At 50.3% G+C, this 27,723-nt stretch overlaps 1 protein-coding gene across 2 annotated transcripts in view; it reads left to right on the top strand.

Moving 5' to 3' along the window:
• Window positions 1–17,261: 17,261 nt before the first annotated feature.
• The window catches only part of ARID1A (AT-rich interaction domain 1A), a 54,172-nt gene continuing 43,710 nt past the window's right edge, over window positions 17,262–27,723 (top strand). Inside the window, exon 1 of one of the 2 annotated variants that reach the window (XM_050983293.1) lies at window positions 17,262–18,609. In XM_050983293.1, coding sequence (XP_050839250.1) covers window positions 17,518–18,609 — 1,092 coding nt within the window. In that variant the 5' untranslated portion in view covers window positions 17,262–17,517. The remainder of the gene's footprint in view (window positions 18,610–27,723) is intronic. The other variant, XM_050983292.1, reaches the window with a different exon arrangement.

Raw genomic sequence — 27,723 nt, forward strand, 5'->3', positions numbered from 1 at the left:
GGCTGAAAGGAACAAGAACAAGAGCTGCTGATGGTTGTAAGGCCTCGCTCGGTTCTCCCCACCCCCTCCGCCAGCACCATCCCCCACTGCAGCTCCCATGGACTCGTATCCCTCCCATTAACGCTGGAAGGGGAGGACAGGAGCTCTGATGGGTTTTTCTCAGGTTTTACTCTGTTTTCTCCCCCCACACACCGACCAGCACCAGCTCCACAGCCCTGCAGAAGTGCAGAGCTGGCTCTGCTACCACATCCATGAATGCCACTTCCCTTTGAGCTCCAAGGAAAAAGGAAAAAAAACACCCTGATTCCCCTCGTTTTGCTTATTCATTATAAGCGGTTGGCAGTGTGCTGTTAAAAACGTGCGATCTCTTGTTTCAGAAGCATCTGTGCTTTAAGAATAAGGTTTTGTCTTCTTGAATGTGGCTCTTCATAATAATCTCTTGAAGTGCTCCATTTTTGTCCTTAAAGTTCTATTTTATTACCTCTTCTGGATCAGCGAAGGTCTGTTTAACCCTTTAGAGATGAGAATCGGCAGCCACTTTAGGAAAACGTTGCCCTTCTCTTTATTTATTCATAGTTACAATAATATTTTATGGAGGATTTTTTCCCCCAGCTCAGTCCTGCTGCATGCTGAAGGAAGTGTGTGCTTCAGCACTGATTAAAGTCATGTATGAGTTAATGAGAAGCTTGCAGAGTATGTGAAGCAAGAGAAAATCTTTAACCAGCTCTGCTGTTCCTTCTACATAGCATACATAAACTTGCACGCTGTAACCAGAAGGTGGATTGAATATGTGTGAAATGCTGCAGTAGGAGACTCTTAAATCGCATCACAGGTGGATGCTCACTCAATTAATATGTTATCATTTCAGAATACCTTGAAGTTAGGTGGGTTTGTTGATTTCTTTTTTTTTTTAAAGTATTTTTAGACTTCCCATTTCCACATACATAGAAATGGATGAAGGATGCTATAAGCTCACAAAGTATTGTTTTGTGGATGGATTTTTGAATTTTGACCAGTCTGTGGTCCCCTGTTCTCACTGCTTCCTGGGTTAATGGATTGATAGCACAGGAGGGACTCTGAGGTGCTGGAGGAACCAGCAGTGGTGTCAACATTCCAGTTGTGGGACTTCTAATTTAAGAAACGTATTGTCATAAGGAATAAGATCAAGGCTGAATCCTGCTTGCATTTAGGTCCAAATACAAAATACGCTTCGGAAAGAGTCCCCAGGGAGCACTGAGAGTAATTAAGTAAAAATAAAACCTTTCACTTCAGCCCCCCTCCTTCCCCTTTTAACATAGACAAGTCAGTGCAATGCTGGTTTCATTCCACCATTTTCATTATGTGTCCTGATATTTCTTAATTTTGTATTGCAGCTGAAATACTCGGGTGACTTATAATTTCAGTGATTTGGGGGTATTTCTAGACCATACTTTTAAAGAAGTCATCTCAGTGTGTCCCAGAAGGAGCCATTGAGCAGTTGTTCTCATAAACAGCACTGAACTTCTTAGAGCCTTGCCTTTCCAAACACCTTTTTCTCCCCTGTAATTTTCATCTTTAACTGTTGAATTCCCTTTTCTTTACATTAAGTAAATATTTATTAGTACCACTTGGATTTTTTTTTCATCTTTTTAGAAGAACAGAGCCTTGTCACTGAGACAATCCTTTGGTATTGAGAAGGTGACATAAAAAAGGAGTGAAGGAGAGTTGTCTTGTTCTGGGAAATGCCATCTTTGGAAAACAATACTATAGGAAATGGAAATGAAAAATACATTTTATGCTGGTGGGAACTTGTAATGAGGCTAAGAGAGGATTTAATGTCTCAGAAAAGCAATGATTACAAGGGGAAAAGTGGGACTTTATCATCCATTTGTAAAAGTTCTCCGGCTGAATATCCTTCTGGGGACCTGAAATTTGGCTCAAGACTGTTCATGAACATCTGTTGAATGGAATTTTTAAAAGGCACAGATTATAATCTTAGTTTGTGCTGGCTTTTTAAGATGGTGAAATAAAGCAAAATCAATGTATCTGCAAGTACATTTGGGGGTTTGTTTTGTTAATGATGAGCTGCATGAATGTTCAGTAGTCTCTACTGCTGATTATTGGGCTCTCTATGTGTTCCCACACATTTTTCTATTTAACATATAAAATATTGCCTCTATCCCTTTCTGTAGCTGTCTCATTCCATTTGGACACTCCTAGAAAGCATTCAGGTTTTTGTAGGGTTTTTTTGTGCCAGGAGGCTCTTGGAGTTTGGTGTGTGTGACATTTCTTCCCGGGAGCACGGCGCTGTGTTTGAAGGGGATGCTGAGAGCTGTTGGGTATTCCCAGAACTGCGGCCGTTTGCTTCGATTCACATCCTGCCCACCTGTCCTCTGCCGGGGCTGTAAATGCAACCACTTTGTGTCCCCTGGCTCAGGATAGCACCACTTCAGCTTCTATTTCTGCAGCCTTTGTGACCTCCTCTTATTCAGGGAGGACTTCACTGTAATTTTCCCTCCTATTATTTTGCCTCTTTTCACAGCCTGATGTTTTTTTGCTGTTGTTTTCTATTCCAAGCGAGGATGCTGTGAGTGCTTCAGCTCAAAATTTAGGTCATCTCCAATAGAGGAAGGGAGACCTAAAAAGTAAAAATAAGATTTCAATGTGCCTTTAAAAGTGACAACTCTTTGGGAAAAAAATGTACGAGCTCACCTGTATTTTGTGGCAGGACAGAAATGGAAGGGGCCTTTCCTGATTCCGGAATGAAAGCTGAGTGAGTCTCTCTTTGTGAGTGTGGGTTCTTTTCCATGTGCATTCCCGGTCTTTCATTTTCACACCTGATTTGAGCTTTAATCACTCAAATTATTCATAGCCTTGCCCTGGAAAAAGAAGAGAGTGACCTCTTCCCATCTGGAGTAGATGGATTCACCAACAACAATTGCAAATAGGTGACCTAGTGATGGGGTTTGCACTTAAAATTTTTAATTCTGTGGTTTCATTGCCTCTCAGGAATTTTGTGTGGGGTCTTTTCTGAACTGGTAAGTTGGAGTTGTACCACAGATATTTATTTCTTGCAGTTTGTCTTTTAGCATTGGGTTCCTGTCTACAAAGAGCTGATGATCCCCTGAGCTGCTGAGTTGCCAAAGTACCTTGCCCAGGACCAGGCCTGTGAGTTATTTTTTTTTGTCTGTAATTATATCCAATGTCTTCCATAACAAGGAACCTCAAGACAATTTATGAAATCAACAGCCACGAAAGCACTGCCCGTTGGAGGTTATGTGATTACAATTTAGCTGTTCCTGAGCCTGAGGGTGCCTGAGGGGACACAGAGCCAACTGCTCCTCAGTTCCTGTGGGTGGCTGGAATCAGCCACTGGAATTGATAGATATCTGTTGCTCTTTCTTTCCTGTTACTTTAGTGGTTTAATTTAAATAATTAAGGAACTTGTGAATGTGTTTTGTTTAGTTTCTGCTCTTCCTAGCAGCTCTCTGCAGTTTTATATGTATTAAAAGTGCTAAGCTTCCACTGGCCTAGATGTACAATAAATACCTTAGTCAATGCAGTTAAGTCCAGTTTCCTCTATTCACTCAGAAGAGATTTGTTCCTTATCTGAATTGTTCCTTCCATTCAGAAGGAGAGAAGCCTTGTGCAGCCAGAGCTCACCTCATAAATCACCCAGACAAATGGAGCTTGGGGCAGAAGATACAAAATAGGAATAGTTGTGATTTAGGCTCCATGAGGTTTGGCGTTCTGCTGTGGGAATGTGTTTACCAACTATCTGAAATACAAACGTTTAGAATGGTCACTATTTTCCAGCTATTCCTTCAGCTGAATTTGCAGTTATCAGCTGGACCCTGCTCCTCAAGGGTGCCTCCCTTCACCCTTAAACATTAACATCCCTAATATCCCTTAACATCCTCTAATATTCGGTAGCTTGTCTTTAACAGTATTGGTCTGGTATTGATTTTTTTTTATCAGAAGGCTAGAAAGAGCTGGCTGGTCTTCACCGAGGCTCTGCTCTGATCCACAGATATGGCACAATCCACTCATTAATTTCTTTGGCTCTGTCTTGGCAGAGGTGGCTCCCAGCCAGCAATCAGTGCAGCCACAGCAGCTCAGAGACCTGGAGGGCAGCTCCTGGCCCAAACAATGGTAACATACAGGTTACATCCCCTCCCAACCCCAGAGTCAGCCTGATTCTGCTGCTCACAACTCTTCTGATGACACCAAGCCTCTCTTTGCTTGGTCTCCTGCCTAACTTAAACAATTCATCTCATTTGTCTTCGATATAAGATTATTTTCTACTATTAGCTCCTTTACAATGTCTTCGTTGCTTACAGTTCTGAAGAGCTGGTATCTTTCCTGTTCCAAGAGTGTCTGATAAATACATTTGTTGGCACCTGTCCTTGTTTCCTCCCTTCCTCCCATACTCACTCTAAGGACCCTTGACAGCAATCTCACCTCCGTTACGAGGGGTCCCTCTACCAGACTGGAGCTTCCTGTTGGTGTTGTGTCATTTCTGAGCAAGGAAAGGCTGATACCTCTGAGCTCAGTGCTTGTTTCTTCTCCTCAGCCCTCCCAGGGGTCTTGCAGATGCTTTCAGTTCTGCCTCACGTCTTTGATTTGGTGAGGTTCCCTGCTATTTACATTTCTTCACATATATCCTCTTCCTTCCATCTGCTACCTTATGTTTTGCTCATCTCTGAAATGTCCTGACCATATTTCATTCAATGTTGTTTTACATTATTTTCTTAAAATTTAATTAAAAGGTTCTGAAAGAACAAAGCAAATTAGAATTCACCCATTTTGTGCAGACACTCTAAGTGAACGGGAAGCAACTCAATGAAGACCTTCAAATGCCTTGAATGAATTTGTAACCAAAATCCTGAGCAGTGTTTATCCAAAGAGTCTATTATTGAATTCATGGGGAGAGTTTCATTACTGACAAAAGTTAAGGTTGTTGTTGAGGACCAGCACCGTCTCTAGAAACTCTTTCTTTGGAATTCAGCAGTTCTCCTGAGCAGTATTTACTTTGGAGTGAGTGTGTGGCTGTGCCTTGTTAGATAAAAGCTGCAGCACTAAAACTGTTTTACTGAACTTAGCTCCTGACCTGCCTTCTGAGGCCACAGCTACAAAGGGATGATACATCAATCTAGTTTGTTTGATCTAATTACAGCTGTTTAACCATCCTGAGCACAAGTGCACTCACCCCACTTTGTTATGCTGATTTCAGGTATTTTCACTGTTAATCGGGTGCACAGTGCTTGGTTCTTTCTTGTATTAATTTACCTCTCAAGATATTCTGGGCAGTTATCCCACAGAGAGGTGTTCTGCTACTCAGCTGTATGTTATTTTTCACAATGTGTTGACAGGGAATTCTCAGGAATTTGGGGATTCTGTGGGTCAGCCTGACAAATGACTACTCCTTTTCTCCTGACATCCATTGTTTTTTTCCCTGTGCAACTTCTTTCCTGAAAGGCTGCAAGGTTCATGACGAAGAAAGTGGTAAATCCATTTAAACATCCCTTAACGTGCAGAAGCCCATTGCCACCTGTGGAAGAGCAGATTTCTGATTATTTCTAACTGAAGTCTCTAGGGTTTATGTCAAGAATACTCTCATGGGATCTTCTTTTAATGTATATATAGGATCTTTTGTGCTTGTGAGGCATCCTCTGGTAAGAACACTGAGAAAAACAAAAAGGTGAGGAAAAAAAGGAAGAAAGCACCCCACTGAAGATGCTTTTTGGCTCCGTGCTTGTGTGTGCTACTGTTTATAGGAAAGAGAAAAGGTGGCAGATCCAAGGAAGCTGGGAAGAGTGGCATGGAAAGCATCTCCAGTGGGCAGGCACCTGGGACAGAAGATCCCAGAAGGGCAGCCCTGTTTGTTGCTATTTTGCTAAGGCAGGTACATTTTGTGTGGAGAGGGGAAGAGATGTGAGATGAAAGAAATGGGTGGTACGTGCTCCTGATGGTTCCTTATGATGGAAACAGAAAGACTCGAGGAAAACCAGGCCTGTGGTGTGAGCCTTTATGGTCTTCTGGGAAGTGCAGTCTTCTGGGATTTTGGAAGCTGTTCCCTCGGAAATCTCTCTCCTTGAAGAGTTCCCTGCAGAGCAGAGGAGCCCTCCCTGCCGAGGTGACAGTGACAGTGTGTGCAGGCCCAGGCACACAAGGATCAGTGCTGAGTCCTCCAAGCACTGGCTGACACAGGGAATGTGCTGAGCTGGTGTGTGCTCCAGGCCCACATTAATTCACCCTCTGCTCCGTGCTTCTTCACGCTCCTGTGACCCGGATGAATTTACCAGGGAGCTGAGCAGGGTGTTCAGTTCTCCTGTCTGTGGTTCTTGCACTTTTGCCCACCCTAATCCAGTTCTGATGGTCTGATCATCTGCGCCATGATGCAAACTCTAATTATAAACCAAATCATACAGCCTGCCTTCTCAAACTCTTGTCTCATTCAGAGTTTTCTTTTATCCTTGTTATTTGATGTTTGCTTCCATATTTTATTTATTGCATATAATTCAAGTGCTGCAGTAAATACAGAATTACTAATTGTAATGGATTTTTGTTACACTTATCACTACTGTGTCTGAATACTTTTTAACCACCATTAATGAATCTTCACAATATTGCAGAGATTTTCTTCTCATTTCACTGATTAAAAGTGGGGAAAATAATGACAAAACTGTCAAAGTTCTCCACTGGGTCTGTGTTCCCCAGAGGAAAGGAGGATTCTTTAAAATCTAGTTTTTCTAATAATAAGACATCCTATTCTAGCAATCATTTTAATTGTACTCAGGCCTTTAGATATGCATTTGTTGCCAACATAACCCCGGAGTTCAAATACTGTCTTCAAGCCACAGTCTGTGTATACAAACTCACCCTATCACCCCTGTCTTTGTTGGAGTTTGCTGAAAAGAAGCTTCACTCTTCTCTCCTGACAGATTCCTTGCTCTTGTAACCAGCTCAGGGAGCTTTTTCTGCGATTATTCCAGTTATCATGTGTCATTCTTGAATAGAAACTGTACCCAAAATTCTGTAAGAGAGCTGTTGCCATAACATCTGGATGTGCCTTACCTGGTCTTTAGATCCCATCTGTCATCTTCATTTCTGTGACTAAATAACACTCCTGAGTCTCCATCCTTCCCTAGCTGTGGTGAATTCCCAGGTTACAAGAGTTTTGGCTGTCAGTCCCCCTGTGAACAGCCTTGTGATTTGCCTTAATCTTATTACTGCATTCCACCAGCCCATTCCTCAGGATTCCTGTGCTGTTCCAGAACCTCATCCAGGTCTTCATTTAGGATATTCCAGTCTCCTGACTGGTGCCTTTGGATGTGGTCAGTCATCACCTGCATTAACACTCTTTTGCAGTTCCTTGTGCTCATGTCACTTAAAGCCCATCAACAGCACCAGTTCTGAGACCAAAGCTGCAGGAGCTCTCAAAGCACTTGCTCTCTAGCCCAAAACTTCCCATTTCAGCACCATCCAGCTCTGGATTTTTAGTAATTTTTTTACCCACAAAACTTCTCCTTCACAGACCTTCATATTTTCCAATTTAACTGGTATTTTTACATGATGCACCAGACCAAACACTTTATTGATTTGGGGATGGGTGAGATCTACTCTGTCTTCCTTTACCCAGAAAAATTTGCTGCCCTATCAAAGAAAGACATCAGCTTTGGCATTATTGCAACCTTTGTTGTATTTTATCTCTTTACTTTCCTCTACATCTTTTCCCCCTCCTGAGGAAGAATAATTTATGTTTTGCATCTCATTGAGATCAGGTTAATTGGCCTCTCGTTGTTTGGACATTACTTTCACCATCTTTGGCTTGATTTTGGGCTGGGTTTTTTCCTTTCTCCCCATAATAGGATGTCAAATTTAGATTATTTTTGTACCTCTAGAAGTGGTGGAAATGAATTCACTCATTTGCATCACAACTCAGCTGTAGTGCTTCGTGTTTGGATTGGGGCTTGTTTATTGGTGGGTGTTTTGGTTTGGTATTTTTTTTTATTATTTTTAAGAAAGTTGCACTGCTGTGGCTATTAAACAGGTAAAAAAATTAACTTTGGAGTATTTTCAAAGTTCTTTAAAGCATAATGATAATGAGCAGTTTCTTGAGCAATGATAGCTGAATCCTGGGCTCCGTTATCCTGTGGGATGCTGATAAGTGCCAGGGGCTCGTTGCAGCCTGTGGCTCATCACTGCCCTGCAGAAGTTCTGCTCCTGCTGCTGCCTCAGCATTATTTACTGCTCTCAGCCCTGTGTTTAAAGAGAACATGAAGCCTGCTGGGCACTCTGCACACATGTATGAGGCAGTCCTGCACAAAATACTCCCTAAAAATAGACGAGGCAGGTGAAGCAATAGGAAGGCAGTGATTCCAGAGGGTCGGGCTGGGCAGGGAGGGCTGCAGTGCCCGCACTGACTGCGGGAACCCAGGCACAGGAAAGCCCCAGGTCAGTAACTATGTTTCCTGAAGCTGGGAAAAGTAATATTTTTAAATACTTTGTTTCATAATACGGTTAATTGCACCTTTTCTGACAGCTGTAATGACTCTGACTCCTCCTGATCACGTTTCACTCAGGATCTAATTCTAAAGATCGGGATGCAAGCAACAACCGTTACATGTTTGGATTTGGAGAGAGCTTTTTTGGTTTTTGCCAGATATACTCAATACTTTCATAAATATTTGAAAAGTATGTCTTTTTTATGATTCTTCAGTATGTCTGGAGCTCAGTTTTACAGAGGAAGCTCAGGCCAATGCCTTTGTTTTAGTGAGAAATGTGTGTGATATCCCAGCCTCTACCAGCAGTGCTGTTGCTGAGGTGTGATCACGGGCCTCTCTCAAGGCAGAGATAACTGATAGATAAAAATGACCTCATTTCACAGTCCCAGAGCTGAACTCTGAAAGTTCCAGCAAAGCTGGTCAGAATGTGTTTGAATTTTTGTTTGTGAGTAAATGTCACCGAGGTCCCTACTTGTGACGTTCAGAAGGTGACTTTAGGCCATGTGAGCCTGGAGCAGAAAATCCATCCCCACACAAGGACCCCGAGTGTGTGGGAAGTCCCAACACTCCCGGGGGGGCTGATTACAGAATTCAGATTGGAATTACTCGTTTATGTGAGGCTGCTGAAAGGTAGATAAGGACAATTACTGTTTGACCCTTTCTTGGCCCATGTTTGCAAGCTGCTCAACACCGTGTTGATGTGGAATGTTGCGATTGTTATGGGTTATTCATTTTTTCAGCAGTTATTTGTGCCTGCCTTTGTACAGCTGGAATGAAGGGACGTTACTAAGTGTTCTCCCCATAGCATGAATATTTAATAGTTTGTGTGTTCCTTCTCTGTGTCGTGTGTGTGCCGATATAATACCAACAAAATCTCTTAAAGTCAGTTTCTGCAAGAGATTTTCAAAGCACATCATGTAACTGAGTCACGGTGCTGAGTAAACCACTATTGTAGAATTTCACCTAAGATCTGAATTTGCCAAATGGTGATATTTTGCAAATAAGCACACATTCTGCTAACTTCCCCTTGAGATTTTCTTCCAATCTGATCCAATTTCCCAGTATGGACGAACTGGTGTCTCTTAGAAATAAAGGAGAAATGTTTAGCCTATTGAAAAGAGGATTTTCTTTGTTTTCTCGGATGTGCAGATACTCATGTCCTGGAGCTCAGAGCTGCACTGAGTGTGCTGGGCGGATCCTGCAAAGTGCTGAGTGCACGGCTAACTTTAAGGGAGTAGATCCTTAAAATCACCGGGGCTGCTGATGTTTAAAATTACGCAGAGACTTAAGTACTCTGATGGCCCCCGGCCAGTGGCTTTCACATCTCCTAGGACTGAGCCCTGAGGAGACGCAGTGATCAGCTGCAGCTCAATTTCCTTCTCCCCTTTTAAATATAAGGTTTAAAGCCCAAATTCTGACAGCTGTTTAATTAAAGATACTCATTTTAACTGTGAGGAATGTGATATACAGCGGCGCTACGCCTGCTTTCTTTCTTTCTGCCTCTCCTGGCATCCCAGCTCACTCCTCTCAGCGTTAGTGCAGGGCTTGCAGTTTTCACTGCTGCTCCGTTCCTGCTTTATCCTCTTCCATCTTTTCCATCTGCTTTATTCTGTTTGGAAAATGGCAATGTAGAATGTGTTTGGTGTAACCTTAATCCTGACCAGCATCTGGGCTCCGTTTGAAAAAAAAAAAGCATCTACTGCAAGGAAGGTTTCTGTATATGTTTCCCCACTTTACTAAAACAAAGTTGGGGGGCAGGGAGGGGCAGAACCCAAAATAACCATGGCAAAATTATATTTATTTTAATTTACTTGTTAATTAATATGCGGGTTTTAATGTGTTTTCCTGCCTACATGGACAAACCGTGGGGTTTTTGCTCTCACCTCTGTCCGGGTGGGGGTCGAGTCAGAGGTAAACCGGATTTGGACCATTTTGGGAAAGGAGAGAAAGGGGGGAGGGGGGTGGTTATTTAAATCTGCTTTTAACAGCCTCGCTGCTAATTACTCCCAATATGTAAAAGTTAACGCCACCATAAAACACGGGATGCGCTGAAATTCCTGCCTGATGATTCCTGACGTTTCCCTGTTAAACTTTCCCAGGCCCGCAGAGGTCCCGGTGCGGGGCGGCTCCGTGGGACACGCGGGGGCCGGGCAGGACGGGTTCGGCCGGTGCCCCGCGGTGCCCCCCGCCCGGGCACGGCACGGCAGGGCAGGGCAGGGCAGCTCGGGGGGCCGGGGCTGCTCCGGGGGGTGCTCGGGGCCGGCCCCGGGCTCGGGCAGCGGTGACCGCGGACTGCGGCGGGGCCGGGGGCACCGGCACCGGGCACGGCTCGGGCACCGCGTCCCCCGCGGAGCTCAGGGTGCTCCCACACGGAGCCAGCTCCGATGCGGGGGTGGGACCGCTCCCACCCGGCCACAACAGCACTTCCCGGCCCCTCTGCGCTTCCCGGGGGGCCAGCCCCGACCCTCGAGCCCCCTTTTCCATTCCTGCTGCTGTTGGATTTTCCCGAGCCGCATCTGCTCCGCGATCCCAGCCCGGGGCTCTTGAACTTCAGTCCCCGGCTGCCACAGAGGTCGCTTCTGAGCTCCACGCGAAGCCTTTTCATTAATTATTTATTTTCCCCCAACTCAGGCTCTCCCTCCCTCATGGCCGGAGTGGAAAAGCACGTTTAAATCCCGAGCTCAGCTTTCCCACGTGGTGTCTCGCTGAGCTGCTGTCACAGCCACGCCACGCTCTCACAGGGCACCGGAGCTTCTCTCCTGCCCTGCCGGGAAGGCACAAGGTGATGGACATTTTTAATCAAACCCTATTTTCAGGACACCTCACTAAACCCCAAACTTGTGCTGAAAAATTCCTCGCCTCGTGATCAGGCTCTTGTTTTTTAATTCCACCTGGACAGAGTGTACAAATAATGAGGAGATTAGTTCTACCCCCCCTCCTGGCTGCCCGCTAAAGGAATGGATGTTTGTCAGCGATTTGGGGGTTAATTCAGACAAGTTTATTTCGCATTCTGGGTCCGCATACACGCAAAGAGCGCGCGTGGTTTGGGGTGAAGGATTAGCGGCGTGTGCAGGGGGACAAAACCGATTGTGGATGTGAATATGGGATGTACTGGCTGTGTGTTAAATCGAGGGGGGGCTGGGTTTTAGGTGACTTTTCACCCCATTCCGAGATCATGGTCACAACGCACCGTGTTTCAACACTCCCTGGGCAGAAAGGGACACGGAGGGGAGGCAGGGCAGTACCCCAAATTGCATCTGGGCTTCAGACCATGCTGCAATCTCTGAGGGAGGGTATGCCCAACCTTTAATTATTCAGTTTAAACAGGCCTATAGCACGCCACATTTTTAAGGCCTTTTCCCTGATGTCTCTAGGAGGCAGCCTTCATCGAGCGAGGAGAGCGAATCTTGGCAAAAAGAGCACCGAAGGATGTGAACCCCTTGGAAAATTCCACTTCCTGCCCAGCACTGCGTGTCCTTGGGTCTCTCACTCATTCCCATGCACTTAACGAGGGATTTCTGCCTCAGGCTACCACACCAACTTTCTAAATAAATGCCGCGCACACCCGAGCGCGGTGCTCTGCAGTTAATCTCAGCCCAGCACCAGCTCTCTCTCCTCTCTTCCTACTTCCCTCCATTTTATTTCTCCGCTGGTTTTTCTCTCCAGCAGGCTCCAACTCTCTCTCCTGCTGAACTTGCCGGGAACAAAAGGCTCCGTTCCCGATCCAGCCCGCAGTTGCCGTGAGAAACTTCCTCGCCAGCGCTGTCTGTCGCTCCGCTCTCCCTCCCTCGCTCCCTCCCTGCCTCGGGAAAATGGCAGTGCGAGAGCTTGATGAAAAGGGGGGAAAAAACCTTCTTCCTCAGCGCCTGCCTCTCCCGCAGCACCCCCCTCCCCAGTCGTGACGCCTGAACTCAAACTTCTCTAAAAATACACTTTAGGAGGGTAGATTTTCACGGGAGGGGATGTGTTTTTTACACCCCACTGAAAAGAGGCACCGAGGTGGGGAAAGGCCGAGGGACAGCTTTTTCCAGACAGGAGAACCTGCTGCAGACCCCTCCCGCACGGCATCGCCAGGTCCCGAGGATTTGGAACACAATAAGTTTTCCTTCAGTGGGAAAATCCAGGCCCAGAGTTCAGATCTTTCTCCTTTTGCAGATTTAAAAGCCTTTTTTCCCCCCCTTTTTTAACTCTTCACAGTGGGGTTCGCAGCTGAAAGCGGTCTCTGCCAGCCCACCCCAGAGCTCCCAAATCTGGTGGGATTCAGGGAAAACAGAAGGTTGGCTCCGGATCCAGTGCAGGGGTTTTTGCAAACTCCGGTCCGCGTTTTGATTTTCTTTTTTGCCCTTTTTTTTTTTTTTTTTTTTTTTTTTTTTTTTTTTTTTTTTCAGTAGATTTACTCTTCCTTCCCCGAGCAGCGCACCGGAGCGCTGCTGTCCGAGGGCAGCCGGGTTGCACCCCCGGGTATACAGAATAAACGGGGTTGGGTTCGTCTTTCCCTGCACGTCACTATTGTTTTCCTGCCCTTCCCGATATCCCCCAGTTTTCCCTGGAATTACTGAATTCCACCCCCACCCTTACTTTCACTGCGGGGTGAGCGCTGCTGTCCTCGCTCAGCCCCCAATCCGCACACATGTGCCCCCAAAACTTGCGCTGTCTCACTTTTCTCCCCGCTGGGGTGGCTCGGTGCGGGCCGGGGGCGCGGGACACGCGTGGCCCCGGCCCCGACTGCCCCCGGCCCGCGGGGGTCGCTCAGGATGCGCGGGGGCTGCGCTCCCGCGTCCCTTCCCCTCCGCAAACTCCGCTTCGCTTTTTCCTCGTCCTCGCCAGGGCTGCTAAAATAATGCATTTCCTCGAGTCAGGCCGAGTCCACTTTCCTGCCTTAAAATGCATCCAAAGTTTCGCAGATCGCTGTCAGATGTCACCAGCGGGCTCTCGCGGGGCGGCCGAGCTGGGGCTCGCTCCCTGCCCGGGGGAACCTGGCGTGGGAAGCAGCAAAACCCCTGGAAAATCCACGCCTGCCTTTGAGCTGCTGCGTTCAGCAAAGGGACAGTTACCTTCGCCTGGCACTCACAGCGCAGAGCCATTGTGTCTCCCCAGAAAGCGAGATTATACAATATTTTAGCATTATGTTCAAGTGGATAAGTGAGCGTTGTCTCGCACGATGCCCAGCAAACAAATAAGTCAAATAATATCAGTCTTAGTGGTGATGGAGCCACAAGGAGAGTGCTTAACCCAGATACAACAAACACTGCAAGGAATAGGCTGGGCAAATAAAAACACATTGAAAGGAAATGTGATTTTCTTTAGCGAAAAGCCTATAAGAGAAGCTGAGGTACAGCCAATAACCCTCCCGGCTCCGTTCCATCTTTTGCAGGGTGCCCCATGGATTATAATAGATGGGTCTCCTGTTCTCGGGTCCAGCGTGCACATCCCCGCACGCCCGGTGCGGGGGAAGAGCATCCTTCCCCACCCAGCTCCATCCATTCCTGCCCAGCTCCCCTCGCTCTGCCCTGCCCGCTCCTTCAGACTTTATCTCGGGAGCTGCAGCCGGCTCCGGCAGCCGGATCCAGTCCGTGTTTGTAGCCAGGGAAAGGCTGGATAATGATAACTTGTGTGTGCGAGCTGAGCCGAGGCAGCGCTGACTTTAGTCCGGTTTCCATGTCAACGATTCAGTCCATATTTGCCATCACACAGTTGGCAGAGCCCGTTTTATTTTTTTTTCGTGGAGGGGGGAGACACTACTCCTGTTTCTAGTACTCTAATCTAGACCAGGTTTCCTAAACTGCCTTAGTGCTGGGTTAAATGGCACGGCCACCTTCATGAAGGAGACTTCCAGTCAGGAGGAGCCAGCGCGGTGGCGGTGGCCTGCAGTGCCATGTGAGCGCTGGTTCCCAGCCTATCTGAGAGCCAGGAGCCGGGCCGGGCTGAGCGAGGCGTGCTCGGCTCTCGGGGACACGGGGAAGAGAGCACTGCCGAGCAGGGATGGCTCCGGCTGGCAAAAGTGAGGATGTGCCGCAGGGAAAAGTCGCTCCCGCTCCTGTGGATGGCCCCGCGGACACCCCGGGACGGCGGGAGGATTTTCAGCTCTTAGGTGGCAATGTTGTTAAGAACCGTGCTGTCATCTGCTTCCCAGTCCTCATGGCTGGGAATTCACTGAATGCCTCAGTATTGAGTAAAGTGCCAGGGCCTCATTGATGAGGCGTATTCCAAAATCTGCTGCAGCTTTCACAAACATTTGGTAAAGTGAGTGTCTCCTCATTGTGTGGGTGGCTGGGGAATCCAGGCTGCTTTTCACATTACTATCAACACCGGGTTTCATAGTCTGACATAGTGCTCCTTGGAGGGGGTTCCAAAAGATGGACTCAGGTAGAGAGGTGTGAGCTCGGCATCTTTGCCTGGATGCACCCGAGCAGGCTCCTGGAGTGAGGTGGTTAAACTTTTGGTGATGCTCAGTGAGATGGTGGGGCTTTGCTCCCTGAAGCAGACCTATCTTTGGGGCAGGGGAAGCGGGGGCTTGAGGTGGTTCTGGGATAAAATGGCAGAATTCTCTCCAGTTCGTGCTTTTTAACGTTTACTGCCAATGAAACACCCAAGGAATGGTGTTTTGGTGCTGTGGGGCACCATGGACATTAACAGAACACTGGGCTTCACTTCTGAGAGTCCAGCCTGATACTGGAGTTTTCCCCCTCTTCTCCTTTGTCTTTCCAGAACCCAGGATTTCATCAAATAACTCTTCTAATACGAGGATGTAGATCAATTTTCATTCTAGCACATTCCACAGTTTCCAAACTCTTCTGAAGAAGAATATCTTGGTGTTTTTCCTTCTCTGTGATCCACACACATCTCACTAAAGCCACAGGGCCTCCCATGTGAGATTTCAGCATTGTACTGGGGCTCCAAACCTTGTGAAGGCCTTGAGTACTATCACAATACCAATACCATCATTTATTACCCATTTTTTCCTAATAGTTTATTTACAGCTGAGGAGAAAGGCTGACCAGCCAATTTGCTGTATGGAATCTGCTCCATATTGCACAGTCAACTGTGCAGGCTGAGAAATGGAAAAGGTGCTTTGTTTGGAGCCTGAGGGACAGTTTCTTGCTCTGGAAAACACTTAGAATTTTGCTATTTATCACCATATCCCAGCTCTCCTCCCACTTTCCAGCTTTGGAATAACCCCGTTGTTCCGCCACCTGCACTCTAGACGATAAATATTTCATATTATAAGTTTTATAGCGGGTGTGAGGGCTGAGTTGCTGTCAGTAGACACTGACACATTCACCTGATCCCCAGCAGGCACACGGTGCTGGCAGGGACCCAGTCCTGCTGCCCAAGGCTTCTCCTCCTGCGCTGGACTCACATTTGCTCCCTCCCAGAGGGATTCCCTGTGGTGTGTCCTGCTGGGTGCTGGGCTGGGGCCAAGCCCTGTTTGCTGTCCCTGCACAGGGGTCACTTCTGCCACATATCTGTTCTGTGGTGATGTTCTAAAATGGCAGCCTCAGACCTCAGAGTCTCTTTTGGCTCCCCACCTACTGTTTTCTGATGTATTCTCTCATCTTAAAGTTGTATTTACTTCAACTTCATTTAAGTATTTCCATATTCCAGAGGAACACTGGTACATGGGACCCAGGCCTAACCCACACCATGCCTGCCATTTTTACATCCATGTCCTGATTTCTAAGAACTCGGTGTTTATAACCCAAATAACTCATCTTTTTGTCCTTCCTGTGCCCTGCTGCAGCCCTGCACCACCTGAAGTTAAGCAGGCAGGTTCAGACCCCCCGGCACAGGCCAGGCTATGTCCCAGATGGAACTCCAGGTACAGCGCTCTCCTCCCTCTTCCCGCTCTGCCAAGGCCTGGGGATGGAAGAGGAGGTGGGAATCTGGGTCTGAAAGGGTTGCAGAAGAGCATGGCCCAGTTCCCAGTTCACCTCTTGACAGCCGGGGAGCTCCAGCACGGCGCTGGGCTCTGACTGCCAGCGCATCCTGTCCCGCTGCCCAAAGTGTTGTGTCTAGATGCGCTCAGGTGGTTTTGGATCTGGGAATTCCTGGTTCCGTGCCCACCGCCCTCGCCTTGGCAGGAGCGGGCAGCCGGACTTTCTTGGATTGTCCGCGCGTGCAGTCACAGCCCTGGCGCGCCGCCAACGCCTTTTCCAGAGGGACACGGCCAAGCGGAGAGGAAATGACAACCGCTAACAGTTCGCAGAGGGCTTAATTCTAAATGGAATTTCTAGGGACAAAGAAGAGGCGCTTCGGTAACCCACGGGCAGAAACCCCGGGGCCGGCGGCCGCCGAGCGGCCAGCACGCCCCGGGAGCGCTCCGGCCGCGGGACATCGCCCGCTGCCCCCGGGGATCGCCCCGGGCGGCTCCGGCCGCGGCGGGGGAGCGCTGCCCCCCGGCCCCCGGCTCCGCCGATCCGCCGCGGGTTTTGCGGGCGGCAGCTCCGCGCCGGCGGCGGCCGGGGCCGGCCCGCTCCTCCTTTGTGACGGGGGGGAGGCTCCGCTCCGGGCCGGGCTGCGCTCCGCTCCGGGTTTGGCAGGCGGCCGCGGCGCTGGGTAAAATGGCAGCGCTGAGCCTCGTGTCGGACTGAGCCCGCTCGGCCGAGCAGAGTCGGAGCTCGCCCAGCCCGGCCCCGCCGCCGCTCGGCCCCGCTCCGGGGACGGCGCCCGCCCGCCCGCCGTGTCCCCCCTCCCTCCCTCCCGCCTCTCCCGCACCGGGAGCCCCGTCCCGGGTCCCCCCCCACCCCCCCTTTCCTCCTCCTTCCCCCCCACTCCCTCCTCCTCCCCTTTCTCCGCCGGCTGCAACCGAGGAGGTACAGCGGGGCCAGGCCCCGGGAAGCCCAGCCCAGCGGAGCCCTCCCCGCCTCGCCGAGCAGGCCGGGGGGGAATGAGCCCCCGCTGCCCTGAAGAGCCGCCCGCCGCCGCCTGAGCGGGGAGAGCAGAGCAGCGAGGCCTCACGCCGGCCGGCCAGGCAGGGAGCAGCTCGGGGGGACCGGTCCGGGGGGGTGGCCGGGCGGGGAGGGGGGGGATCATGGCTGCTCAGGTCGCCCCCGCCGCCGCCAGCAGCCTGGGCGCCCCGGCTCCATCCGAGCTGAAGAAAGCGGAGGCGCAGCAGCGGGATTGTCCCCCGGAGGAGGCGGGGGGTGAGGCGGCGGCGGCGGAGCGCGGCGAGAAGCAGGCGGAGAGCGAGGGCCCGTCGGGGAAGGAGCTGCAGGACGGGGCCGAGAGCAACGGAGGGGGCGCAGGGGCCGAGTCCGACCTGAAGAGCTCGAACGGGAACCCGGGCCCCAGGCCCGCCGCCGCCGCCACCCTGAACAATAACCTCCCGGAGCCGCCCGGTGGCGGCGGCGGCGGCGGCAGCGACGGGGTGGGGGCGCCGCAGCCGCCGCCGCAGCAGCAGCCGCCCCCTTCCCACCCGGCCGCCTTGCCCCCGCCAGCCTACGGCTTCGGGCAGCCCTACGGCCGGGGCGCCGCCGCTGCCTTCCACCAACATGGCGGACAACAAAGCCCTGGCATGGCAGCGCTGCAGAGCGGGGGCCTGGAGCAGAACTACCCGGGGCCGGCGGGAGCCCCCGCGGGGCCGCCCCCTCCGCAGAACTCGCACGGCGCTGGGGCCGAGCACGGCTTCCCCAACCACCAGTACAACTCCTACTACGCGGCCGGGCGCAGCGCCGGCTCCTACCCGCCTCCCCCCCAGGCCTACGCCCTGAGCTCCCCCCGGGGCTCCGCTCCGCCGGCCGCCAAGTCCCCCGCGGCCGCCGCCGCCGCCGCCGCCTTCCAGCAGCAGCAGCAGCGCTTCGGGGTCATGGGTCCCTCGGCCGCCGGCGGCGCGGGAGGAGGGGGCACCACCCCGCAGCCCACAGCCACCCCCACCCTCAACCAGCTCCTCACCTCCCCCAGCTCCGCCCGCGCCTACCAGGGGTACCCCGGGGGCGACTATAGCGCCGGGCCGCAGGACGGGGCGGCCGCCGCCAAGGGCGCCGCCGACATGGTCTCGCAGTACGGCGGGGGCAGCGGCCAGGGCTGGGCAGCGGCCGGCGGGGCCCCGCCGAGGAGCCACCACGCGCCCATGAGCCCCGGGAGCAGCGGCGGCGGGGGACAGAGCCTCGGCAGGAGCCAGCAGGTACCGGCCGGGCCGCGCGGGACGGGCCGGGGGGGGGTCCGGGCACGGGGCCGGGCGAGGGGCGCGGGGCTCGGGGGGCTCGGGGTGGCGGAGGCGACTCTCCCGCGGGTTCCCCCCGCCGGGCCGGCGCTGCCGGGCGCTGCCATTGTCTGTGCTGCTCGCTCGCTCTAAAATGGCTGCCTCGCCGCCTTCCCTTCCTCCTCCTCCCCGGCCTTTGTGCGGGGCTCCCGGGCGGCCGCCGCCGGGCTCCCCGCGGCCCCGGGGGGCTCTGCCGGGGGCCCGCGGGTCGGGGCGGGCGGCGAGGGCCCGGCGGGGCCGGGCGCGGGGGGCCGGGGCGGCGAAGGGCGCGCCCGGGACAACGCGTGGCCCCGGCAGCGCCGCCGCCTTCCCGCGGCCCCGCGACCCCCGGCGCCGCCCCGGGGGGGTCCCGCGGTCCGCGGCGGGGTCCGGCGGGGCGGGCAGGGCCGCGAGGGGCCGGCGGGGCCGCGGGGGCCGCGGGGCGGGCGGAGGGGCCGCGGGCCGGGGCGGGAGCGCTGGCGGGGAGCTGGGCGATGGGAGCAGCGAGTGCGGATCGCTTGGGTTTGGGATTTGAATTATGGAGGTAAAATCCTTCTGTCAAAGCCAGGAGACAGTTGGTCTTAGGTTGACATCCCATCTGTGATCTGATTGGCTCCCCATCCCCTGCTCTTGGCCATTTATAATTGCCTCTGATGTAATGGTACAACCATCCTGATGAGCTCATAAACTTCCACACTCGCCTCCTCCGCCAGCCCCGGGACGGGGCAGCCCCGAGCCCCTCTCCGCATCCCCCGGCGTGACCTTGAGCCCCGCATCCCTCTGCCCCGTGCCCCGGACGGAACGGGAGGCGAGGGCACGTTGTTTGTGCCTTGGGTTTATTTTCCCTGTGATGTTGGATTCAGCCTGGAATAGAGTCTGTGTTGTCGGAACGGTGGCAGGGCTGCTCCGCACAATGGGCTTGCTGTTTATTTTGGTTATGTGACTTTCCCCTTGGTATAAATGATTTCTTTGATGGATCTGAGGATGCGTTTGTTCCTGCCTGGTTTTGGCCCTTTTCAGAACTGGGGCTGTTTGGGTTCTTTATTAGATGGGAGCATGTGGGGGGTTCTGGGGTGTGTTACGGCCTAAAGAAGGAAAAAAAATCTTCAAACAACCAAACAATCAGAACCAAACTTGTGGCCAAAATGCTGAAATTGGTCGGTTACCAAGAATTATCAATTTACATTTAACAGAACTGTGATACAGGGCAGGAGTCTCTAGCTCTGTGTCTTAGGGCACATTCTGACTTACTTTGAATGAGAACTGATCTGTCTCCTTCCCCCCCGTAAATACAGGCGCTTCCTAGAGACTTCAGGTGCTGGTTGTGGTCAGGCTCAGCAGTGTCGCAACTCTTCTGAGGAGTGGAACTAGGAAGAGCAAGCCCAAGGATTATCTTTATTGTTGGATGTGTAGAATTCCCTCTTTGCTGGAATAGGAATGGCCAGGAAGCGTGCAGAGGAGAAGGCAGTACAGCATCAGACATTTTAGATACGGGGAAAAGAGGTGCTGCTATCTTTATCTGACAGCCTCGATTAAAAGCAGGTTCCTTTCTGTGCTCGTGTCTCCAAGGCCTGTGGTGGCCTCGTGCAGGACTAAACTTCCCTTTCCATTCTGTGGGCTTTGCTCCGATTCCAGGCCAGGGTCGGAGATACTTGGTACCACCTAGGGTGACCTGCAGCCTCCAGAGCTGCCCTTCTTGCTCAGGACTTGTCGTGCACTGATGTGAAAACTGCTCAGTTGTTTGTCCCTTGATTACCAAAGGCACCCTCTGCTGCAGCACCTTGAGTGAGTGGATTGGCTTTTCTTTCAGGTAGCGCTGTCCCAGAGAGCAGATCTGCTCCGCTGGGGCTCTCAAACGTCCAGTGGTGGCTGGCAGGGAGTGTTGGAGCATCCTCAGGGAAGGTTTCAGCTGCTCGGGAATGTGGCCATGTGTTCCGTGGATGCACAAAGTGCTTACCTGGTAAATCCTGAGAAATCTCAATTTAGATAAAACGTGTACTAAAATATGGAGTCAGGTTGAACTTCTCAGGTGTTTTCCTGCAGTTCACTTCTGTCAGTGTTCTGGTACAAATTTGTAAAAGAAGCTTTTTTTGTCTTGGCAAATGAATTTTGCTTAATTCCATGAGCTGCTGACACAGTGCATTAGGAATACCTGAGTAAGTAGTCCCATAAACTCGAATTATTCACGAATAGTTGTTTTTAGAATTAGTTGAGCTTAAGGAAGGACAAATAGTAGATGTAGAAGGTTAACCAGCAACTCCCTCACCTCAAAAACCAAATGACTTTCCCCCCAGTCCTTTTCGTTCCCAGTATTGTAGTCTTATACTGACAATTCCTCTTTTTCTGCTGGAAAAAGAGAAGAGCAGAGGTATCTAAAGAAAAAAGCTTCCACGTGTCATCTGTGCTGCCCACAAAAGGTTGATTAATAATAATAATAATACTCCAGGCCTGAATTACAGCCTCCTGTGCTGTATACTCCTAAATTCCCTGGATCAGGAGAATTTAAAGCTTTGTGTCTTTCTTTGTCTTGCACAGCTATGAGCAGAGCGAGTGCTTCCCACCCAACTCTGAGAACTCTGGCAGAGCAGAGCAGAGGGCAGCTCTCCTGCCAGAAGCCTGCCAGGAACATCTCCGGGCAGGCTGGGGAGGAGGATGTGGGAAGAGCACACCTGGGAATGCTGGGGCACAGAGCAGTTTGGGGTGAGGAGCAGGGTGGTGCCTCTAATCCCTCTTTAGGTGCTCTTCAGGAATTCTGAGTGATGCCATCAGGAGGATTTTGTCACTTTGCTCATCAGGAAAGGCCCAGTAATTTTCTGTGAAAGTTGTTTGGGTGGAATGTTGCCTGCAGTGAGAGGAGTGTGTGGTCACACCAGGGTTGCACAGGGGTGGCTCCTCTGTGTAACCTTGATGGACACTTCACCCACAGCCAGGGAACACAAGGATGCTCCGTGGTTTTGGGGACTTGGTGTTTTTTCCAGATGATCTTTCCAGCTGGGGAGCACAGAGCAGGATCAGGAGATCAGCATGGCTGATCTGTGGTGTGTGGGATGAGAAATCCGAGGTTTGCTGTGGGAATGACTTGTAAGAAGCCAGGCCGTGGGTCCTGGTTTTCAATTTTTCCAGCTCTCCCATGGATTTGTTTCCACTGCTTCCCCTCAGAGCATGTAGCAGCTCTTAGTAATGCGCCAGTTTTCCCAGGGTCTTGGGATTTAAAGGAAACTGCTTGAGAGAAAGGACTTCCCTGCCTTTAATAGATGGGCATTTCTCAGGCTTTGGCTACAACGAAGTGTCTCCTGTAATGGGAGAACTCTTTGGATCACATTAAACATTGACATCTTGGATAACCTCCCCGTAGGTGCCCCGGCATCTCAAGGCCTCTGTTATAAGTTTAGTGAAAGCAGTTTTTAATCTTTTTTTTTTTTAATCTTATGTTAATTTAAAAAAAGCTTTTGGGCCTGTTGCCATACAATAGCTATTTTTTGTTGACTTTGATTCCGACTTTAAGTAACGAGTGAGGCATGAAAAACGTTGTTGGAAATATGGTTTTCAAACTGAATTGGCACCAAAAGGCACTGTGCTGCCAGTGAGCTGCGATGTCTTGGAATGGGAAATTGGGACCTGGCTCCTCTTGGCTCGTGGTTTTTCCTTGCTTTGCATTGTAATGTCAGGAGCCCTGGAGTTGTGTGTTGTGCACTGGAGCTTTCCAACAAGAAGGAGGGTGCTGCATCTCCTTTCTCTGAATGAGCGATTTTAGGGCTTGGCTGTTTTAGAAAAAGCAGGAAAATTGTGCTGCTTTGATTTTTTTTTTTTTTTTTTTTGGATAAAATCTTGTTAATCCTGGTGTGGACACTGGAGGTTTTGCTGCTTTATCTTTTTTAAACAGCCTGAAGTCAACCAGGAGTTGTCTGAGTCTCTTAAAATCTCTCATTTTCTGCAGTACCATCTCCCTGATGCCCAGCTTGGAGGTGTCCAGTGTTTCCAGGCAGGATGTGTGTGGGATTCAGGACAGTAAAACTCAATCCTCACTCTCAGCTGGAGCTTTTATTTTTCCCTGCCCTTATCACCACCAGCTTACTGGGAAACCCAGGACAAACCACTTGAGTGTTGTGGTGAAATGGGGTTAGCAAGGCTTTCCTACTGCTTTTTATGAAGTTTAATTGAGCTGCCTTGTGAATCCTTGTTTATTATCTGGGCTAGGGAAGGGTTTCCCCCTATGGTGTGTCTCTTGTAAGGATGTTGTTGGTTGCAAGACAGAAATTTGTTTTCTGGAAGGTTTTATGTTTGACTTCCAGGCCTTTTTTGGGGGGGTAGAATACTTAGTGGTTTCCTGGAACTGCCCAGTTTTATTCCTTTTACCTGCTACAACTTCTGTTTCCTGTTTCTGGAATCAGGAAAACTTCCTGTTTTCCCTCAACAAGCAGGCAGAACGTCTTCCCTGGTCTTAAATAATATTAGAAACTGGGCTGGGGGGAGGCAGGACAGTCAAATGTTCTGTTACAAAGCTGTGCCTGACTGTTCTCATAAGCTCGGTGCATTCATAATGCTTTGGGATTTTTCTGTTGTCTCATTTGAGAACTCTGGTCAGTGGTTCCTGTGTTACAGACGTATCACACGTTCCATGAGGGCTGTGCTAAAAATCCCAGCAGCTTTCCTTCAGAGAGAAAATAATGTCTAAAATTAGGCTTAATAGTGCAGCTGTTGGTTTTATCTGTTACCTCATACACGACTTTTCCACCACTTTTCTCCCTTGCTCTTTTCAAAGGAACACCACCAATTGGAAATCCAGTTTTAACCTTTGCATCTGTGCTCTGGGTAATTAAAATATTAGAGGAGAAAATGCCCTTTCCAGTTCCTACTCTGTATTTAAAATTCCCTGGCTGGTGAGCCTGATCTCTTCTTTGAATTGCAACTCCTGTGTGATGGATTGCTCTGGGGAGAAGCTCATCAGCAATGCCATTGCCCAATTCCTGCTAGGAGAGCTGGAAACTCTCAAGGAGCAGCAAAACAGAAACTGAAGGCAGCAAACCTGGTTGGGGAGATGGAAAAGATAAGCTTATCAATATTTAGCCACTTGCTTTTTCCCTCTGGAATGGTCCTTAAACCATCAGCAAGGGTGGAAAACAACATTTCCCCTTTTGTTCTGGTGGGAGAGAAAGGAAAGATACCTTCCTGCTAGGGAAAAGTGTTTTTAAGAAGTCCTACAAAACTTGTGTGCTGGCTGCAAAAAGTTCAGTCTTTAATTCATGCACGGGCAGTGGGAAAACTGGACTGGATGTCTGTTAGCCAGAGCCATAAATCTCCAGCTGGAAGTGAATGACAAGTGGGATGGGAAGAAAAAAGCTGGTTTTTGGCACATTGGAACAGAGCTGCTGGGTCTGTGTCCGGTCCCTCCTGTCCACCAGCTCCTGGGTGGCACCAGAGCAGCTCTGCTGCCCTTTTGGGTTCCCTGGGAAAGCAGGGGAGTTCCTCACCTGGGGATAAAGCACGTGTCCTTTTGGGGGGCTCAGGAGGACCACGCTGTGCCCACCCATCAGTCGTGTCCAGGACAACTCCAATCCCAAATACAACATCCTCTCTGCTTCTGGAGATGCTGCTTTTGGTTCTTTGGGTCTGAAGTTCTGCAGGAGCTGGGTTTGTTTGGGTCTGAAGTTCTGCAGGAGCTGGGTTTGTTTGGGTCTGAAGTTCTGCAGGAGCTGGGTTTGTTTGGGTCTGAAGTTCTGCAGGAGCTGGGTTTGTTTGGGTCTGAAGTTCTGCAGGAGCTGGGTTTGTTTGGGTCTGAAGTTCTGCAGGAGCTGGGTTTGTTTGGGTCTGAAGTTCTGCAGGAGCTGGCTTTCTTTAGGGTTCTTTGGGTCTGAAGTTCTGCAGGAGCTGGGTTTCTTTAGGGTTCTTTGGGTCTGAAGTTCTGCAGGAGCTGGGTTTCTTTAGGGTTGTTTGGGTCTGAAGTTCTGCAGGAGCTGGCTTTCTTTAGGGCTCTTTGGGTCTGAAGTTCTGCAGGAGCTGGCTTTCTTTAGGGTTCTTTGGGTCTGAAGTTCTGCAGGAGCTGGGTTTGTTTGGGTCTGAAGTTCTGCAGGAGCTGGCTTTCTTTAGGGTTCTTTGGGTCTGAAGTTCTGCAGGAGCTGGCTTTCTTTAGGGTTCTTTGGGTCTGAAGTTCTGCAGGAGTTGGGTTTCTTTAGGGTTCTTTGGGTCTGAAGTTCTGCAGGAGTTGGGTTTCTTTAGGGTTCTTTGGGTCTGAAGTTCTGCAGGAGCTGGGTTTCTTTAGGGCTCTTTGGGTCTGAAGTTCTGCAGGAGCTGGCTTTCTTTAGGGTTCTTTGGGTCTGAAGTTCTGCAGGAGCTGGCTTTCTTTAGGGTTCTTTGGGTCTGAAGTTCTGCTGGGTTTCAGGCAGCCTTTTGTCTCTCCCTGTGAAGCAGGGCTGGAACGTGGGGTCTGAATTCCCTCAGTGGCTGTTCCTTAGCAGCTGAGCTGCTGCTGTGGGAACTTTGGGAAGGGCTGAGGCTCCAGGGCTGGGAAGGGTGGGGAGGGGAATGTGAATCCTCGGAGTCTCATGCTGAGCTGTGAGTGACCCCAGCCTCCCTCCCTGGCGTTAGCTGAACACACTGAGACCCCTTTGATGGAGCTCTGTGCTCAGAGCAGCACAGGGCTGCAGCAGGAGGAGCTGCTGCTGCCAGGACTTGGCTCCTGTACGTGTTTGACCATTCCCTGTCCCAGTCAGACATGGTTTCATCATGAGGGGTTCCCACCCTGGCTCTTCCCTGCACCTGAGCTCCGGTGCTGTGAGCCAGCAGCTCAGTCCTGCAGCTGGAGCCTTTCTGAGGGCTCCTGCACCACATCAAGGAGAGCATTTCCAGGTTTGCCACAGAGTCTTTCTGGAGTGTTTCTGAGTTTTAAGTGACAGCTCAGTGAGTATTTACACAACGTGGGCAAGAGTTCTCTGTAGTGAAACATAAAGGATGCTGCATAATGACAGGTAAAGTTAATAAAAGCAGCCTCAGAATTCCTCAGCAAGTATTTCTTTTTGCTTTAGGTGTTAAGAGTAAAATGTGGCTGGAGTCTAATTTCTAATAATGTTCTTTACATTTTTTTCTGGGAGGAAAAAGGGACAAAAGTGTATAGGCTCAAATAGGGGGACTGGTTAATTCTGTTAATAGGGTAAAGAAATATCTTTATGAGAGAGTGGATATAGTGTTTATGTCTTAATTCCTATGAAATTTCCATGAAAAATCAGTTTGTGTAAATAACTCCAAAAAAACTGCTGCTCCATTACAGTTATTGGCATTTCATGTGATAACCAGCATGTCATTATTTCCTTAAGCCAGCTCTGGTAATTGAAACACTTTCAAGGACAAATTAAATTGCTATTAACTTTCTTTCTTTTTCTCTATTTTTTTTTTTTAACTTAAGTAACTTTCTGTCTCTCCTGGATAATTAACATTAAGCCTAAATTGGTCCAAGAAGCTGTGGGTTAGACATGGGCAGTGGTTTTTGGGACCCCTGATGCAGCTGGTGGAGCAGAGCCTACTCCTTGTCCTGGATTTGTGGGTGCCTGGCCATGTGGGGAGCCAGAGGGGACCAGAGGTGGCTTTGTTTTGGTGGGATGTGATGGGCACATCTTGGATGTGGCTGGGAGGAGGCTGAGGCCAAAGGTGGCTCTGACCTTCTCCCACTTACAGCTTTCCACCCTTAGAGATTCTGTGACTCTTTTCTCAAAGAGAAATTCTTGAAGCTGGGAGGGCTCTGGAGTTTCCCACCCGGGGAGGATGAATGGGTTAAAGAAGTACTTTCCTCCCCTCCACTCACTTGTGAAATTTCATTCAGGTTTGACTAAGAGAAACGCTGAAAATTACCATTTCCCTTCTGATGTCAGCACGTGCTGGCACCCTGCCTGTGAGCAGCCAGCAGGAATGTTTGAAACCCTGGGCCCAGCCCCAGCTCCAGCTGCTCCTCCAGGCTCTGGGAATGGCTCTGCTGGGGCAGGGGCTCAGCATGGGCAGGGCTGGCACTGCTCACCCTGCCCAGGATGGGCTCCAGCAGCGAGCACACGAGGCACAGGGCAGGGAGGGAGCTGCTCTGGAAATGGCCATGCTGGTTTGGGTGTCAGCCCTGAACTGGATCATTCTGGAGGGCAGAACACAGTGTGGGCTCCTTGCCTGCCTTGTCTGTTTGGTGATGATGTTTCCCTTGCTGAGCAGAGGTCTGGAGGTGAATTGGAGAGGTCACCAAGCCCCCCATCCTCCTCCAGAGCAGGACCAGCCACACCTGAGCACAGTCAGTGAGCTGCCCCGTGTCTCAGTGCTGCTTGTTGGACATTAGGGAAATACTCCAGCTCAAATCACATTCATTGAGTGTCTCTTGTCCTGTCTCTCCAGGTGTGGAGAGCAGAGGCAAAAATGCACACACAGTAACCTGCTCTTAAACCTGTGGCTTTGTGCCTCTCCCCTATTTCCTTGAGAGAAACTCTCTGGTTGTGTTGCAGAATGTCTCCCTTTGCTTCCAGGTTACTGTGGGAATTCTCTCGGAGGGGTTGGACTGTCCTGCTTTGCCACCTGAACTCTGCCAGGTCCTGGGCTCCCTGCTCTCTGTGGGATCCTTCCTGGAGGCCTGTTTGCAGTTTTGTACTTCATAACCAAGGGTGGATTTAAAGTCCAAATGACTGTAGGACTATGCACCCTGTGCGAGTTTAGGAGGAGAGTCTGGTACTCATTAACTCTGTGTAAATAATTAAACCAGTGCCAGGCTAGAGGTGATCTCCCCTCAGCCCTGCTCCTTGTGAAAGGCTTTCAGCAAGAGTTCTTCCCTCTGTGCAGGAGATCCAGCAAAACAGTGGAAGTGCTGGAATTAGCTAAAACTTGATTTTCTTTTCTCTTGAAATTATCTTTGACTTTGGGGTTTGCATGGCTAATCAAGGAAAAGGCTTCCCATTCAAGGCCAGGTTACTGAGTGTGATCACGTGTTCCAGAAGCTGCCTTTATGTGCTGTGGCTGCACGTGTTGTCTCTGTTCTGGGGAGTCCTGCAGCCCTGCCCCTCACACTGCGTGGGTGTGGGGGGGTATTTTTTATTA

Source organism: Serinus canaria, chromosome 23 (genome assembly GCF_022539315.1).
Source record: "Serinus canaria isolate serCan28SL12 chromosome 23, serCan2020, whole genome shotgun sequence".
Classification (NCBI taxonomy): domain Eukaryota; kingdom Metazoa; phylum Chordata; class Aves; order Passeriformes; family Fringillidae; genus Serinus; species Serinus canaria.